The 17063-nt window shown below is 38.4% G+C and overlaps 1 protein-coding gene across 7 annotated transcripts in view; it reads left to right on the top strand.

Annotated features, from left to right (window-relative positions):
- Positions 1-17063, top strand: part of dennd1b (DENN/MADD domain containing 1B) — a 118238-nt gene that overhangs the window by 8213 nt on the left and 92962 nt on the right. For 6 of the 7 annotated variants that reach the window (XM_014007317.1, XM_014007316.1, XM_014007311.1 and 3 more), the window contains exon 3: positions 16409-16452. The exons of the other annotated variant lie outside the window; for it this stretch is intronic. In XM_014007317.1, the coding sequence (XP_013862771.1) occupies positions 16409-16452 (44 nt within the window). The remainder of the gene's footprint in view (positions 1-16408; positions 16453-17063) is intronic. 7 annotated transcript variants of the gene reach the window in all.

Here is a 17063-nt window from a genome sequence, read left to right as displayed (position 1 = left end):
ACGTTCTTTTTATACCAAAACTCTTGCCTTTCTTTTCTGTCTCGCCCACAGAATTTTGCAAGTTTAGCTCTTTTATGCACACACTACATGGAGAACTTTGTTCATTTTAAGCTGTTTCCTCTGAACATAATTGAGGAAGTATTTCACTTCCTTGCTATGATAATGATCAAATTGCGGGTAAACTTAGAGGACCCCCCCCCCACACACACAGATGCACATTGCATGTTCGTGTGGGTAGGGTGATTATCAGTCACTTATCTTAAATTCTAGTGGCAGTCAGATTTATTTTAAAGCTTTTGAAAATATGTCAAAGACAGAAGTAATGAACATTTTCTTATTTTATTAGCAGTTTTATTGTGTGGACATTAAAATACATTTATAACTGATAATAGATCAGAACCACAATTAAAAATGTAACTAAATTGATCATCAACTGGAGGCCCCTGGGCCATATTTAGCACACAAGCTCATTCCATCAGGCTCATTAATACAACTTCACACTGTAAACAGTAGCAGCTCAGAATTGGTTAATGATGCCAGTGCTTTAGCCTATTGGAGTGCCTTGCAGAAGGTGTCTAAATATTGCCCTAGGCTTTCTAGTGAAAGCATAAAATGGATACAGTTAGGTCCATATATATATTTGGACAGAGACAACATTTTTCTAATTTTGGTTCTAGACATTACCACAATGAATTTTAAACAAAACAATTCAGATGCAGTTGAAGTTCAGACTTTCAGCTTTAATTCAGTGGGTTGAACAAAATGATTGCATAAAAATGTGAGGAACTAAAGTATCTTTTAAACACAACCTCTTCATTTCAGTAATTGGACAGATTAAATAATTGTAAATAAAATATTCAGTTCTAGTACTTGGTTGAAAACCAGGCCTTTTATCTGCTTAATTGAGAATGACGTAACGAAGGGATTGCCCACACCTGTCCATGAAATAGCCTTGGAGTCAATTGTCCAATTACTTTTGGTCCCATTAAAAACAAGGTGGCACATGTTAAGGAGCTGAAACTCCTAAACCCTTCATCCAATTTTAATGTGGATACCCTCAAATGAAAGCTGAATGTCTGGACTTTATGTCCATGTACATTATATAACTATAACTTGAATATGTTTCAGTAAACAGGTAAAAGTACAAAATTTGTGTCAGTGTCCAAATATATATGGAGCTGACTGTAGGTTCAGTGAGTATGCACATGGCTAACAATAGCATCATTGAGGTGAGCAGTTCTTAGCAGGAGCATCAGTCATACTTGCAGTTAATGTGCAGATAAAGAAGGAGTAGGCTACAGATGGAAAATTTTTATTCCCCATTTTTGTGTAACATCGCTCTTCTTATGTAAATGTCAAATAAATCTTGACTTTTATAAATACAATGTGGTAGGTGCTTTCCACAAGGCTTTGATGTTCAACTGAAAACTCTAGTTATTCTTATTTCATTTAGTCACACCCTTTTATTAGCATGTGTCTTTATATATATAAAAGTGTTTTATGACAACAGAAATTGAGATACAATAAAAGAAAACAGACTGGTAACATTTAGGACGGACACAGTTCCACTAATCCACTAAATGACTAATAGCGGAACCAGATTCTCATTTAGTGGATTGGTTGTTTTTTTTCTATAACTTTAGCAGATCAATTAGCTTCTGCTTAATTAGGCTCCGCTAATTCTAAGTACGAAAAAAAAATCACAAGTGTTAAACTTCTATTCTTATGCCATCTATATTAAATAAAAAGTAACCGCTCTCATAAGCAGTGTCAGACATGTCAGGCACCGTTCATGTCGCATCTTCAGCGTCTAAACTTTAAACTAAGAGCATCAAAAAGAAATAATAAGAAATAAATTAAACAACAAATACAAAATTTGATCATGTATAAAATATGGTTAATATGGTTGATAAAGTGTTTTCTATTTGTTGTTTGACTAAATGTAAACAGTATTTATAAAATACAAACTTGATTTAGAAATACTTTTATTCTGAAAGGGGTAAACTGGAAGTATCACAAATTGTAGCTATGGTTTGGACTGGCCAGTTTGCCACAAATGATCCCAATTACCTTCAAAATAAACCAATCGAAAACTAACAAGTTTGTGTCAGTCCCACCAGTCTTCAACTAGGATTTATTTATTTAGCAGTTTAGTGTTTGCAGACCTAAGATTCTTGTTTAGCAGATTAGTGGTTAGTGAACTTAACTTCTTGTTTAACTGTGCCCAGCACTGATCAGATACTTTGCTAATTCAAAGCTTAGTCTTTCTCTTTCAGCAAAWTTTTCTTAATYGTTCTTCAACTAAATGATTAAAAACTCATGCAACTTATATATCGATTGAGTGGCCATTTTTTTTATAACTTCATATTTTAAATGATAAATAACATGACGTTTGTTTTTTTTTCTTGTGTTTTTTTTATTTTTTATTTTTGCTGTGCCACACTGACTCATTCATCACATACAAATGTTACATAGAATTTTTACGATTTCTGTTTTTATAGTTATATTTAACAATGTTAGCAAATAATAATTCATAGTTTGTTTCCTGGGTTTAAAACGATGTAAAGAACTGTTTTTTTTTTTTTAGATAAAACTCATCTGTGTAGGTTTCTGTTTATTCTCCTAAAAGCTGCTGGTCTTTTTCACTTCATGTCGGCCGTGTCTCCCCTATTTATATCTTTTGTGATCACACCATTGGTTAACCAGTGACAAGTCGTAGTCCTTCCTTCCTGCTTTCCTGTTGGTTATGACGGAGAGATAGAAGCTATACACAAAGGGTGGAAAAAGGACTTCTTGTCATATGACTTAATTACACTTTGGCATGCAGAGGGTGAACAAAGCCATCATCAGAGCTGCAAGTGGACTTCTCAGTTGTTTCTCAAAAACTGAAATGGTTATTGGCTGAAGAAAGAAGAAGTGGGACAAAACTAGACGAGCCGGGGGTAAAGAAAGTGCTGATGTTAGTATGAATATCCACTGAGAGAGCGAGATCACAGCAGAGGCTGAGCCTTCTCACTCACTTACACAGCACTGAAAGTCCAGGGGAAAGCTGTTTTGTGAGGCCCATGTGGTAGCGTGTATATGTTGAAGTGTACAGTTTGTGTGCATGCTTTTGTGCACAGCAGCACGGTTTGTGTGAGCTCATGCACGTCAGCTGAGAAGAACTGCAGGAGGCTCATCAGAATTCACTAATGCTGCCAGACWCCGGGAACATGGAACGACTTCTAGGCACCGACACTAACGGGCTATTTTTAGACCTCCCCCTTTCACTGCGAAAATGTGGAGAAAAGCAGGGACCTGATCAATAATTTAAATTGAGAAGATTTTGATGAATGCAGAGGAGTTTCGTCACATTATCCCTGCTTGAAGCCTCACAGCGGTCTTGTTGGTGGCTTGTTTTTTGTTTGTGCATCTGTCTGCATGTGCTTGGCAGGGAAATMTATTCCCTTGAGACCGCTCTTGAATTTTTAGCTCGAAAACGTTCACAGCCCCATAAAAGCTGGTATGTTTTTATGTTTAAAAGCTAAAAGCTTAAAGCAAAGGTCATAAGATTGTCCAGCCTGATCTAGCTTCCATGTAGCTTAGTCTTCCATATGAATCCTGTGACTAAGTGACAAGTGGCGTTTGGGAGTATAGTGCATTTTTTTGTACAGCAGATGGCACAAGCATATACAACCAAACACAAACAGCCATCCAACAACCACACAAAACCTGTTATTCTGAGTAAAAGAGCAATAATTGGCTGGTTCTTATGTATGTAATGCCACTGTGGCCTAGTTCAGCCCCCATCTAAACGGGATTAGTGTAGCCCCTGCTTTAATGTAGCTTTAGGGATTGTAATCTGTCCTAGTCTAGCAAATTAGTCTGCCAAATTAGATTTCATAATAAATCCCTGCTCAAATATGCRTTGACTATTTTTGACTAGGGTGCATTTTAACAGGATTTTTGYCTTTTTTATGACTGTATTCGCAACTGAAATTTTCTTTTTTGTTTGCAGGAGGAAACCTCAATATCTCATTAAACATTTCAACCAACTATAGCAAACAAATCTGCATAAATTCTTTTAAAATCTTCTAACTGGAGCCCTCGTGAATGTTTGTGATTTAAAATGCAGAGTGGGTGCACAAACAAGTTCATTGACTGTCTTCTGGCTGGCATAGATACATTTTTGTTTGTATTGTTTTATTTATCAAAAGTGTTATTATTTCCTAACTCCAAATTCCAGATGAGATGTAAAAGAAGATAAAAAGCATCATCTGTAAAAGATTGATTTTCAGGTTGCTGTTTGGCCTCATTGGTCGGCTGCCAGGTATACTGATACTATAAAAGATGAATAATGTAGCGACAGAAATGTGCTTTCCACGCCAATTAAGAAAATCAACCTACTTATTGACATGATATGAGGACTGGTATCCCAATGTCTAGACTTTACTGTCTTTTTAAACCTTAATTTTGTGGCCACAGTCAAGTCCAGGCCAAACTACAGGCCYACTGTCTGTGCTGTCATTTCAGCTTCCATTCTTGCTATTTACATGTCAACAGCTATGCCCTAAGGCTACGTCTCTCCGCTCAAGGCTGCTGCGAGTTTTGCCTAACGACACACAATTACTGTAAAGACGATGGCGTTTACATGGGTGTTGTACCCCAACTGGCCCCTAATTTGGRTTCTGGCCTACTTTTTGTGGGACAGAAAAAAATAGGTCAATCCTTGATGTCTATGTAAATGTCTTAGACAGTTTATTGTTGCAAATCATGCAATTTGCCCTCTTGATCTTTTGTTGTTTTTTTTTGTAGGTATTAACCTCACATAGATAAGTATTTAATACCCATCTTTAATTTTCTATGACATTTATTACACCATTTTGTTTTTGTAATGGCAATGGTGTTTATGTCCTATTGATCCTCAAYGAGATAATCTCCTTTTGATTCTGTGATGGTAGTGACTTGTAATTGGWAAAAGAAATGAAGGAATATTAAATAATTTGGAGAGGATAAATAACATTTATTGTTGTAGCAGATGGAAGAACCTGTTCCTGGATGACACAGACATTAAATGACATCATTGTTTTATATGATCCAACTCTTTTGTAATAATAAATTTAAAATGTATGGTTCAAACAAAACATTTTTGAAATTATTTGTAATTTTCAGCTGCAGTTAAAAATGWATTTTTTTGTGTAGATTAGTACAGTAAAGTGTAGAGGAAACATTTGTTTAATTAATACGGAGCTCGTGAGRGGACTTGGGGGGATTTTTTTCTTTTGCGTTCCCTCGCAATACTTTTGCGTTACCTCACAATATGATTTTGCATTCCCACGCAAAAATTTGATTTGTATATGAACTGAATTAAATCAGACTTTTATTTTGAAATATCTGGTTACCAAAACAGGATGTCTCGCCACAAGTTAGTGAAATTGACGTTGATGTTGYGTGGCTGCACTGTGTTAAAATATCGGCATATGACATACTTCCATGCGTGGCTGTGTGATATATTCATTCTGAAGCTGAATTAAAGCAGTAGGCTAACTCGCTAATGGTGAACATGTGAGTTTGTTAATAAACCGGCAGGCACAACAGTGTTTAACGACTTTTGCGAGTAACGCAATATTTTTGTGTGGGAACGCAAAAAGAAAAAAATTCCTCCATGTCCCCTCGTGGGCTCCATAAGTTAATGACATAAGAAGTAATAAACTTTTTTTTTCATTCTCTTTCAAACTCTAGAGTTGTGGTCATAGGTTTAGTTGGCTGAAAGCTTTATCTTTRTCCAACAGTATATTGAATCCTATATTTTGTCTAATAAATGTGCTTGCAATAAAAAAAATCCAATTAGAAATATACATTTATGCTCATTTGTCTACATTATATAAAACTATGTAAAACCATTTTTTTCATAGTTGCATGTTTGTAGTTCACTGTGCTGTCATGAAAAAATAAAAATCATTTATTATTTTTCACTTTAAACAAAAGTAAAATGTGAAAAAGGTTGTTTTCATTGCTTGACGTAAATCAGAGTGACTGTTTATATAGATTTCTGTGACACAGACAGGTCTGTCACAAACCTAATTAAAGTAATCATAAAATATTTAAGAAATAGGCGAATGGTTGAATTTTTTTCTAGATAAGGGTTCTTTTTTTTTTTTTTTACCGAAGCACAAGCTCAAAAATTTCCTCTAAAAAGTTATGGTTTTCCAACATCCATTTGTGTTTATTTTTTTGTTTTTTTGGTAAACGTATTTACATTTTAGAGAAGTGCATTAGAGGCAAGTGTGAACCACAGAACCTTGGAGGTTTGCGCTGTATTTTTTCCATCAGTACTTTGCCCACAGGCCCCTGTGTATATGTTAGAGATTAGGCACTGTTGTACACTTTTAACAGAAACACATAACAATGCCATCCCTGTGGAAAGATGGGCTGACTGACTCAGTGACTGCATGACTGAGAGCTGTCTGTCTGTCAGCCTTTGCATGTGAACTTCAAATCACAGCTCAGCACCACCGAGCGTGTAGCCGCCAAAGGCAAGGCTTTACACTGTCATCAGCACCACGCGGCTGCCTCTGGGTGCTGTGCCATATGACATTAACCGAGATCGATCCCCTCCACACCTCAAGGAGCTGCTGTGCTGCGCGTGGTATTTCCTCTGATGACACCACCGTCTCAAAGACAACAAACTCTTTGCGAAACAACTCTCTTCCAGTGACCTGATCATTAATCAGAGTCATTTTGTCACTTCTCCTTGCAGTTTTTTTTATAACACTTCACCCAACTCATTCTACTTAATAGTAAATCTTTTGTTACCTTTTCCAAAATTATTTCATCGGTAACAAACACTTTACTTAAATGTTGTCTTTGACAGAGTTTTTGCATGCCAGCTTAATGATAGAGCTATTATTTTACCATGTTTCATAGATGGTTTGACTAAGGCAGATGGTTGGACCATATGGACAGAAATTTGTATTTACATCAAGATATATTTCAGCTAGCCAGCACCTGGAGATGAAATCATCACTGTTTACTTGTAAAATTGAGACCAAAACAATGTATTTTCATTTTCAGTGTGTTTGGAAATGAAAACTAGGCCATATCTTGGATTTTAGGTTATAGCGCCACTTTTCGGGCACATCCCTTTAAAGTAGACATGTCATGCTTTTAAATCCTTCCTTCTTTTTCACATTTAAATCATTCATTTGGTGGTTATATAAAGTGGAACTTCAATGCTTTGGTCTAAATTCCTCCTTATTGTAACTCCACAAGCCCCTCTTTCACCCCTTTTCTGAGGTCAGATCAACTCGTTTTTAGGCTGTCTCTTTAAATCCGAACGAGGAGTTTGGATTCAAAGCAGTTCATTCCACTTTGATGGAAGGGTTTACAGCTACATAGCGGTGCAGAAATTATTTTAACACATTAATTAAAAGACGTCAACAAGGGGAGACTTGTCCATCCAGCCTTACATGTTGGAGCCAGAGACTGAGAGCCAGAGGAGAATGAATACGAATTATTTTGCAGTTCTGTCACAAATACTGTGATGCAATAGTTCAGAAAACGTCAGAGAAAACTGAACGGGTTGAAAAATATGACCCAAACAGAATATAAAGATATCTACGCAGCACCGGGAGAAACTGAATTCAACTTTTCTGCACTCCTAGAGACTCCAAGTACACAACAAAATGCATTTAATGGCTAAAAAAAGTGTCTTTGCATGATATGTCCCCATTTTTTTAAAGTAGGAGAAAGTTAGACGAGTCTGTCCACGGAGATGCTGCTTTTAGTGTTTTTATCCTGCGAACGGGACTTCTCTGCCTCGGTGTGTGTGTGTTGGGTTGGAAGAAGCAGTCAAGCGGAGCTGGTGTTTGACATAATGTTGGACCAGTATGGGATCTGACTGGGAATATCAGCGTTGATATGTGGTGATACGTAGAGGCTGTCACAAAGGTTGCATCCATATGCTGTGCCACTCATTCGTGAAGCTGTGAAATTGGGTTGCATCCCAACTAGCCTGGAGACAGTATCGCTTTCACTCCTCTCATTCCGTCTCTCCTCTCTCTCTCTCCCTCCCCTCCCTCCCTCAGCTCGTCCCACTGAAGCATTTTTCTCACATAGCTGGGAAGACGGAACAACTAATGTGGCATTAATAGGGTCACATCATCTCCATGCAGCGCTCTCTTTCTTCTCCTTCCAGCTGAGACTGTTGTTTATCTTTTTCAGATGTAGCTGTGGAAATGGCTTAGAAATCCCTCAGGCCAGCATCTCTCACATGTGAAGCCTGCCAGTTGGGTTTTTTGGCTGGTAAAGCAGGCTCTACCTTAGAGGTTGTTTTCTCTTTGTTTATTCAAGATTTCAAACATCGGAAGCAAATTTTATCACTCCTTTGCAAATCCAGACCTATTTATAGATCTAATCTGGTTCAGTTTTGTGATGCGTTTGATGGTATGTTTTTTTCTTAATAAATTTTTTTTACATTACCACTCTGTTATAATTTCAATATTATGGCAATATTTTCAATATAAAATAAAAGTCAGTTCTAATCTAAATGAATGAAATCCAGGTAGCTATCTGAGTTTCTCAGGCTAACTTGTCTCATTTTACGTTTCTTATTTGTAACAAATAGTGTGACCAATCAAGATTAGTAAACTTAAGAACCATATCATAGTTTTAAAAGTTTCCCTTTTCTCAAAACCTTGTAAAATCAGCATGAAATGTAATGCCATTTGCAGTGTGAGAAGCGATAAGTAAACTGGGGAAAAAAAGATGTTCTAAACGTCACTGACTGTGTGTTTATTTCTGCTGGCCTTTGAAAGATGCCAGTTAATCTGCTTAGTCCTTTTAATTGTGAGTCGAGGGGCTGGGCCTCCTCCCAGCCAGAAAAAGACTACTGATCCAGAAGTAAAACGATGACCACTGCAGTTATTCCTTCCTATAGGTTGTGCAACTCCCCCTTAGTTTTCTTTAGCTGCCCCCTCATCTCCTCCTCCTCCTCCAGCATACCCTCCATCAGAGGGAAGAAAGCTCCTTGTTCTGACAATAGACATTTTTTGCCATATGTTGGCTTGACATCTTCATCAGGTTCACAGCAGGTTACCTTAGTTAACTTTCACTCCACTGCCTGATGGGATTTTCTCCTCCTGCTACTGCGGTCGGCCCAGGCTCAAAGTCTAGACAACCTCCGAGGCAGAGTCCCTTTAGCCTCGTGTCCACAATGGCCGTATTGTGGACGCTTAGTTTCGGTAGCTTCCTCCAGTTATAGCAAACAGGCAAGTGCTAAAACAATGCTTTTGTCCAGGGGCATACGAGGGGGCCTAATCCACTACATACTGTGAAATAAGTCCCTCTCTGAGATGAGAGCGAGCAAGAGAAACCGAGTGAATGAAATCTTTGCCAACAAGGTTAAAGTGCAGCAGTTTAACCCCTGGCCAAGAAAGAGGGAGGAGAGGGGGGAAAAAAGAAGAACAAGGAGAGGCAGGCGCTGCATCCCTTCATCTGTGGAACTCGAATGGAGGAGAGGGGCTGCCGGTGGCTTTCTCAGCCTCTCTTCTCACCAGAGGAGCTGCTGTTCACCATATGGGATTTGGCCTCCCTTAACAAACAGGCCTCCTATTCACTCACAACACACATTCAGTCAGTGATAGAATAAGAAGGAAAAAAAGTGCATTTTTATGCCTTTACAACATCGGATGGCCATGAGGGCTCTTAGTCTGTTTGATTCACACAGTATAGAGAATTATAAACTAAAAGCTTTCATCTAAATGTGTATTCACACTGGATTTGGGGTTAGGCCTTTTTGTGCTTTGCTGAAGTCTCAGTTTGAAAGCTCGAACTGTGCATTCAGGCCACTGTTGTTGAGCTGCTAAGGTGAGCCTATAGAAAAACTGCACAAATCTGCCTCTGCTCTGTAGGCGTATTTCAGGTTCATCATATGCCTATTCCAGTTGTTTGAAAAGATTATTTTTATTCAGCACTATGTCATTCAAAGTTAGCAAGTTGGGTTTTTCTTCTTTCTTTTTTTTTTTTCTTCTAGTGACAAAATGACTTCAAGTTGAATAACTCGCCGTGCAGCATTGGGCAGTGTGAGGTTTCTGACACACTGGTATAATGTGCCAACTTTTTCCTCCAGCCAGCAGCATTAGGAATGACATCCTCTGCCAACAGCTTCTTTTTAGCCTACTTGAAAATCCCAAGAAGCGCGGATTTATGCCAAGGCGAACATGCCAGCATTTTCATTTTTAGCCAATAGACGCAGATTTGTGTGGAGAATTTGAGAAATAGGAGGTAAAGCTGTAAGCACATTTCTCCTCTCATCTCTGAGTGAATATATACGTAGCTAGTTTATTCTGTTTAATCCCGTCACATCGGATGATCAAGGTAGATCGACGAGAAGAGGTGTCTGCTCCTCTTCCCAATCCGTTTTTTTGCTCTGTTTTCGATTTTTACTGCTCTTCACTAATAAATCCTTTTGTCTTTTGCCTTTCAATGACAGGTGTCTCAAAAATAGACAAAACATTGATTTTTTTGACCATATAAACCACCTCAGCCCCCCCTCCCTCTCACAAGTATCTGTGTCACGGCTCAGGAGCTGCCGGCTTGTTGTCCCCATTGTGACTGTGGGAGGTCAGCCATGCTTAACGCCCTCAGGGATCAATGGACACACTACTATACTGTAAATACTCACTCCTGAGCTTGCTATCCATCTGTAAACACACATCTACTCATGCTGTACACATTTTCACAGAGGTACACCGCAAACAAGAGTCCAGCGGTCACTTCTTGAGCTTTTCTGCCCACCTCCGTTTTCCTGGGTGTGAATGGAGGAATCTTAACTCTCAATAGGTGATTTCAATTCAATTCTCACCCATTGGATCTGTTTACGCTCCGCCAGGGTGAAACACGCTATAGGTTGTTTTCATGCTGTCAGTCTCGCTGCCACTGGTGTCACACAAAATGAACTGTTTTTATGCTGCTCGCAACAGCGCTTTATAGATTTTGCCAACTGTAGAAAATACAATAAACACATAGTCAGTCACATTTATGGCTTTGATGGAGGCAGGTGAAAGAGAGGCAGATATTTTTTCTCCTAGCAAATTATTTTAATATGCAAGTAGGCCTCAGTTTGTGTGACAGATTTGTGCACAAACATCAGGGAGTGAGGAGGGGTGGATTTTTTTCTTCTTTAAAAAGTAAATTAATGCTGAAGTGTCTTCAAGCTAAGTCCTGTACATTTTGCAGATGGAAATCTAAGGCTGCGTCTCAATTCAGCGGTTGCAGCTGACGTAGGGCGCATTTGTCGGCTGCTTACGTCACTGCCCCGCACCGTAGGCTGTTCCAATTGGTGGGGACTAGGGTTGGGCATAATCGTATCATATGCAATTAATCGTCAGAAAAGTATTAATCGATTTTATTTTTTGGCACTTGACGATTATTGCCACCAGGCATTAACCTGCTCGGTGCTCCTTTCTGCTTCAAATATAACAAATATTTAAAAAAAAGTTCTGTAATTTATTTATTTATCAACACAATTTAAAAATTAATGTATAGCCTGAAGTCTGTAATTTTGACACARTTTGGAACAGATTTTYACAAAGAGCAAATCGTTTCCACTAAACTGGTCATTTGATTAGGATATACGGATATCCAGGGACTCCAGGGGACTAATCGTCAAATTAATCGTTATCGGCTAAATACCACAATTAATCGTGATTAATTATTTTTGCCAATATTGCCCAACCCCAGTGGGCACCTACTCATTCTGCTGTCAAAATCCCAAAAATGTAAGCTGCATCGTGGCCGAGGATATTCCAGGATTCATTGCACTGTCAGCAAATTAAATAGCAAAAAGGAAGACGGCGGAGATTTATTGTTTTCTTTTTTTTTCTTTTTTTGGCAAGATTTTGGAAATTTATCACGGGTCGAAGAATTCACTTTTAAATGTAAGTTTAGAAACTTAGCTGATGAAATTATTGCTCTGATGAGATGTTAAATGAAATTCAATTACAAGCACAGACAGTGGAGCTAAACCCAAATTATTAATGATTTTTTTATATTTAAAAAGTTTTAATAATACTGAATTTTGTTAAGTTATATTGTGAAAAGTCAACTGAAGGCATGAAATATAAAACACATTATACCACAGCTTGCGGTCAGGTAAACATTCGTCATCCGTGGATTAGGCCGTCTCATTTCACAGCCGTTTATGCGGCCTACAGCCCACATTTGCTTAGGTGTTAATTTACTACATGTGTGTTGATATCCACAGCATACTTGCACTTGTCCTCCAGAACCTCTTGGTGCTGAATTTGCTTTCTCTGGCAGTCTTTTATGACTTCTTGAAAACTTCAAAACTTTTGTACATGGCATGTAAAAATTCTCATTTGTTGAAACATTCCAAAGAAATGCAAATCCTCTAAAGTTTTCGGCCCCCGTTCATATTTAAAGTTGGCTGAAATTTTTGGAAAAAATATCCGAAGTAGACTGTTACGAACACGGCATTTGCACCTCGAAAGCTTTAAATCGAATTCAAATTTCCACAAACCTCGACTGCAGTGTTAACTGCTGACTTAAATGTTTCTAAATTCAGAAATAAATATTTAATGAGACTCATTCTGTGTGTCCAGTGTGTGTGTCTGTGTGTTTTTTTTTTTTAAAGGAGGGGAAGGTGAATTAACCAATGCAGGATCTGTCATGGTGACATTTGTGTCCCCTGGCGGAGCAGCAGGAGTCCTCTTCCCCTCTGTAACCTTCAACTTTCAGCCTTCACCCTCTTCAGGCTTCTTTTTCATCCACCACATGCCCAGCAGACACAGAGGAAGGTGTGTTTCWGCGTAAGAAAGGGAGAAATTTGTAAGCAGGAGTTTAAAGTGAGGAGGCAAGAAAACTGCAAGGAAAGGCAGGTGAGAGYGTGTGGTGGGTTTGTTTGTGATCAGATAAGGACCATAAATGAGGGGTGAAATAAGAACATTTACAGTGAAACAAAATGGAAGAAAAAAGCAGTATAAAAAAAACCAAGAAGGTTTTCATTTAAGCTTAAAAGAGCTTCTCTGTCTGCAGTGGGGAAAAAAGTGGGACATACTCTTTTTCTCACCTGCTGTTTTCACTAATTACATTCAGAGGATGAATCAATCTGTAATCTTTTAGCCATTTGTGAAAACATGTTCTCCCAACCACTCTTATCTGTGAACTGTTCAGTTTATCACCRGTGTTGATGGCACCATAAAAGCTCATATTTAAGTTTCTTTTTCTGGCTCAGTTTGGTYGCAGCTGCTGTCAGACCCTGATCTTGAATTCAGTCCCACTCTTCACATCTGTACTGACTAGCTAGGTGTCCTGTGGTACTGCTGTAAACATGGGTACAGCTGGTAGGGATGAGCTGAATATTAATTTGATGGTTCTTGGTGATGGAACTCTTCCCTGATGCTCAGGCACATCTCTCATTGCACTGAGCACAACAACCCTCTATGTTCTTAAATCGCCCAACGCCTCTTATTATTTTATATAKACCGTCTGTCTTCTTGTGTAATTTATCATCAGCAAGATTTCCCATCCTCTCACCCAGTAAATAGGCAGAAAATAGCCTTAACTGTGGCAGATCATAGGGTTGGAATAAGGAAGCTGGTCAGAGTTGGATTGTTAGGCCGTGAGCTTTGTTGTGTTTTATCTGTGCCACCCTTTTCAGTTTGAGGCCCATGAAATTATCCAATAGGATTACGTAAAGCATCGTGGTTTCTGCTGTGCTCTGTTGTGTGTCCATTGTACTCCCCTCTCTTGCAGACATCCTAGCTTGTTAGCCATGAAACTAATCGTAAMATGGTTTGTGAGTTCACATGGTCTTTAACAAAAGACTGGTCATCTTCTCCTGCTTCATGAAGAAATGTTTGTTTTTTTCATTTAGAATATATTCAGCTTTACTGTTTACAGTGTTTGTTTTTGTTTACCCAGTTAGTGTTGCGACAGTGTTATCAAGCTCATTGCACTTTAAGATTCACTTTTTCCCAGTCAGTTTTATTTAAGCAGAGGTGGGGGTATGGGTTTGTGAGTCTGTGGACCTTTTGTATGCCTGTGAYGGTGAACTTGGCATGTGAAAGCTGTTCTCTTTAAACCCTTGCTGTTCTTGCTGGGGTCACAGGATGAACTTAGAGCTGTGGAAATCATGTTTACCAGATAACCCCCRTGTTCAGACTATAGCTGGGTGGTTGCCCGCTTTCAGCCACATGRCACAAACCTGTGACCAATGCAGCTGTAAAGGATAGAAGCTTGTGTTTCTATGTTATCTTCAGTGCTCTCGTGTAACAATTATCAGTAGCTGCATTTCCAAATGACCACGAAAATGCGCAAATTATTATTTCAAAAAATAAATTTGCTCAATGGAAACACGTCAATTTCGAAAAAAAATATGTTTTTTGACAAAATGTTTTTGCGCTAGGATGAGGTGGTTTTTCGGCCGTATCGAAATTGGTGTTTTTCGCAAAACTGCAATGGAAACACCTTTTTCACATCACGGGAGTCACGTGATCAACAACCGGCTGTTTCTACTGGTGAAAAAGATGACGACGAAGAAGATAACAGGAAGTAGAAATAGTAGTAAAATCACAGAAGTAGTAAAATAAAGTAGTAAAGTCACAGACTACAATATCCCCAAAAACACAGCATAAGTAGCCGCTCCCAAGTAGGGACTTGTCGCTGGAAAGCCTCGATAAAAGACGCCGACATCTCCTCTGATGATGAGCGCTAGTGTCGTTGTAGCAATATGCTATGTGTTTACATCCATGGCCGCCATGTTTGCAATGAATTGTCGCGAGAACAAACGCAGTTGCAAAACTGTGTTTTTTCAACATTAACAGAATATCGACAAAGTTTTGCGCACATTTGCAATGGAAACGCAACAAATGAGAAGTAGGGATGCACCGTAATGAAAATTTCAGCCGATATCAATATCTGATATTATTATTACTGTTATGGCCGAAAACGGATAGTACACAAACACACTTGTNCCATCGGCCGATACCCGTGTTAATGCCAATATATTATGCATCCCTAATCAGAAGTGTATGTAGATGTATTTCTTGTTACTAGTCTTTTGTCTGTTTATATAAACCTAAACAACTTGTCAAAGATTTAAATTTGTGTTTCAGCAAACTACTAAAATAAGAGAAGACTGAATGATAATGACCTTGATCAATGGTTGATCTGTAAAGTAAAACTTGATGACTTTGTTCATGCATATAAAAATATATCAAAGGGATGGATGAAAAGTTTAGGTTTGAAAATATGGATGGATGACTAGATGATCTTATGGATGGATAGCTAGATGGCTAAATGCATAGAAAGATGTATGGATGAATGTTAGATGGATAGATGGATGGATGTTTAGAGGAATTCCTGAATTACTGGCTGATCATTGGATAGTTTAGTTAGATGGATACATTTCTAAACGATAAGATGGATTTTTAGGGAGTATGAGAAAAGCCAGAAAATGTAGACCAAGACCATATCGGCCACATGTAAGTGCAATTATTATCTATTAATCATCATATTTATTGTTATCGGCTAAAAGYCACAATAAATCGTGATGAATTTTTATGTCAATATTGCCCAACCCTATTCAGATGTATGGAGGAATTCATGAATGGATGGATGGCTGCTTAGACAAACAGTTTACCGGTAGATGGATAAATGTTTGAAGGCGTAGATGGGTGAGTGGATGTTTGGTTAGAAAAGTCAAGGGTGGGTGAATAGTTTTATTGATGCATGAAGTCTGYCCAGTATTTTCAGAACTTGAAAAACAGAGTTTGGTGCAGAARTTTTCCAAATGTCCAAAAGAAAACCTGGTCATCTCGACTCACAAAATTTTCTTGATTGCCTAACCAACAAAGACACAACATTTTTGCCTCAAAGCTTATTTKGTGATAAATTAGCAAATTTTCATTTAATGAAAAGACAAGACAATATATGTAATTTACTTAATCTGTTAATTAATCAGATCTTCTTTCTCTTTAATCATTTGTTGTTTATTACAAGCAGAAACCCCTTTTTAATAATAATCACTATTTGGTTTAATATTTACATCTTTTCAGCAAAACAGCAATGCTTGTMTCGATGTAGGAATAATTAAGCAAATAAACTAGAGTATGTGTTGCAGTGACTTTCCTAAATGTGCATGATTTGGTGTATAATATGAGCTATCATATCTACACTGAGATCATAGATTTGCATATTTGCAGCACACACAGCCTAGATCCTCTCTTGTCTTTCACTGTGCACTGCTCTGTGTGTGAGTGACTGTGCGAGTGTGTGTGCGTGCACGTGCTTGCAGCAGCCACCCTTGCCCCCACCCCTCTCATTAATATGTATGTGATCTGAGGCAGCTAGCGAAGACGGTGTGTTTCTCACCCGCTGATTAATGCTGTCTGTCAATTACCTCTAGATCCAACCGTGCTGTGGAGCTTCCCCCAGGACCACACAGACCAGGTTGGAACATACTCCGCTTTTTCTTTCCACTTTCTCCAAATCTCTCACTCGTTCTGTGTTACAGACAACCTCCACCACCTCCTCCTCCTCTCCCATCTCCCTTCCTTTTCCTCACGCCCTGACTCGCCCTGCCTTCCTGTGGTAACCTCCCCCAGCACCTATCACCACCACTCTCCTTTAGGTGCTTCCTCTGTGTTTCCTCTCCTCCTCCTCCTCCTCCTCCTCTCCTTGTCTCACTGTACGTCTGTTGTTGGTAATGAAAAGCAGTGAGCAGGTCTTCAATAAACGACGAATAAGTAATTATTGTGCAGCCGTGACAGGAATGCACACCTCTGTTTCCCCCCGTTTTCTCCTTTTCTATATCTGCTTTTTTCTCATTTTGTCTTACTCACCCTTATTCTTTTTGTTTAACATTTATAATATGATTTTTATTATGTTTTCTGTTTGAGTTTATGATACTTAATGATTTTGTTTTATAGTGTTGATTAATTAGAATTTTAACAAGAACACAATTCAATTGCTTTCCTTATTATACTGAAATAATTAACCTTTTACTGATGTGTATTGCTGTTTTACATGTTTTGAATGTTTAAATCATTAGTGTATATATA

Source organism: Austrofundulus limnaeus, unplaced genomic scaffold (genome assembly GCF_001266775.1).
Source record: "Austrofundulus limnaeus strain Quisiro unplaced genomic scaffold, Austrofundulus_limnaeus-1.0 Scaffold41, whole genome shotgun sequence".
NCBI classification, from domain to species: domain Eukaryota; kingdom Metazoa; phylum Chordata; class Actinopteri; order Cyprinodontiformes; family Rivulidae; genus Austrofundulus; species Austrofundulus limnaeus.
Note: the sequence above shows the minus strand (reverse complement) of the source record. Positions and strands in the feature narration are given on the sequence as shown.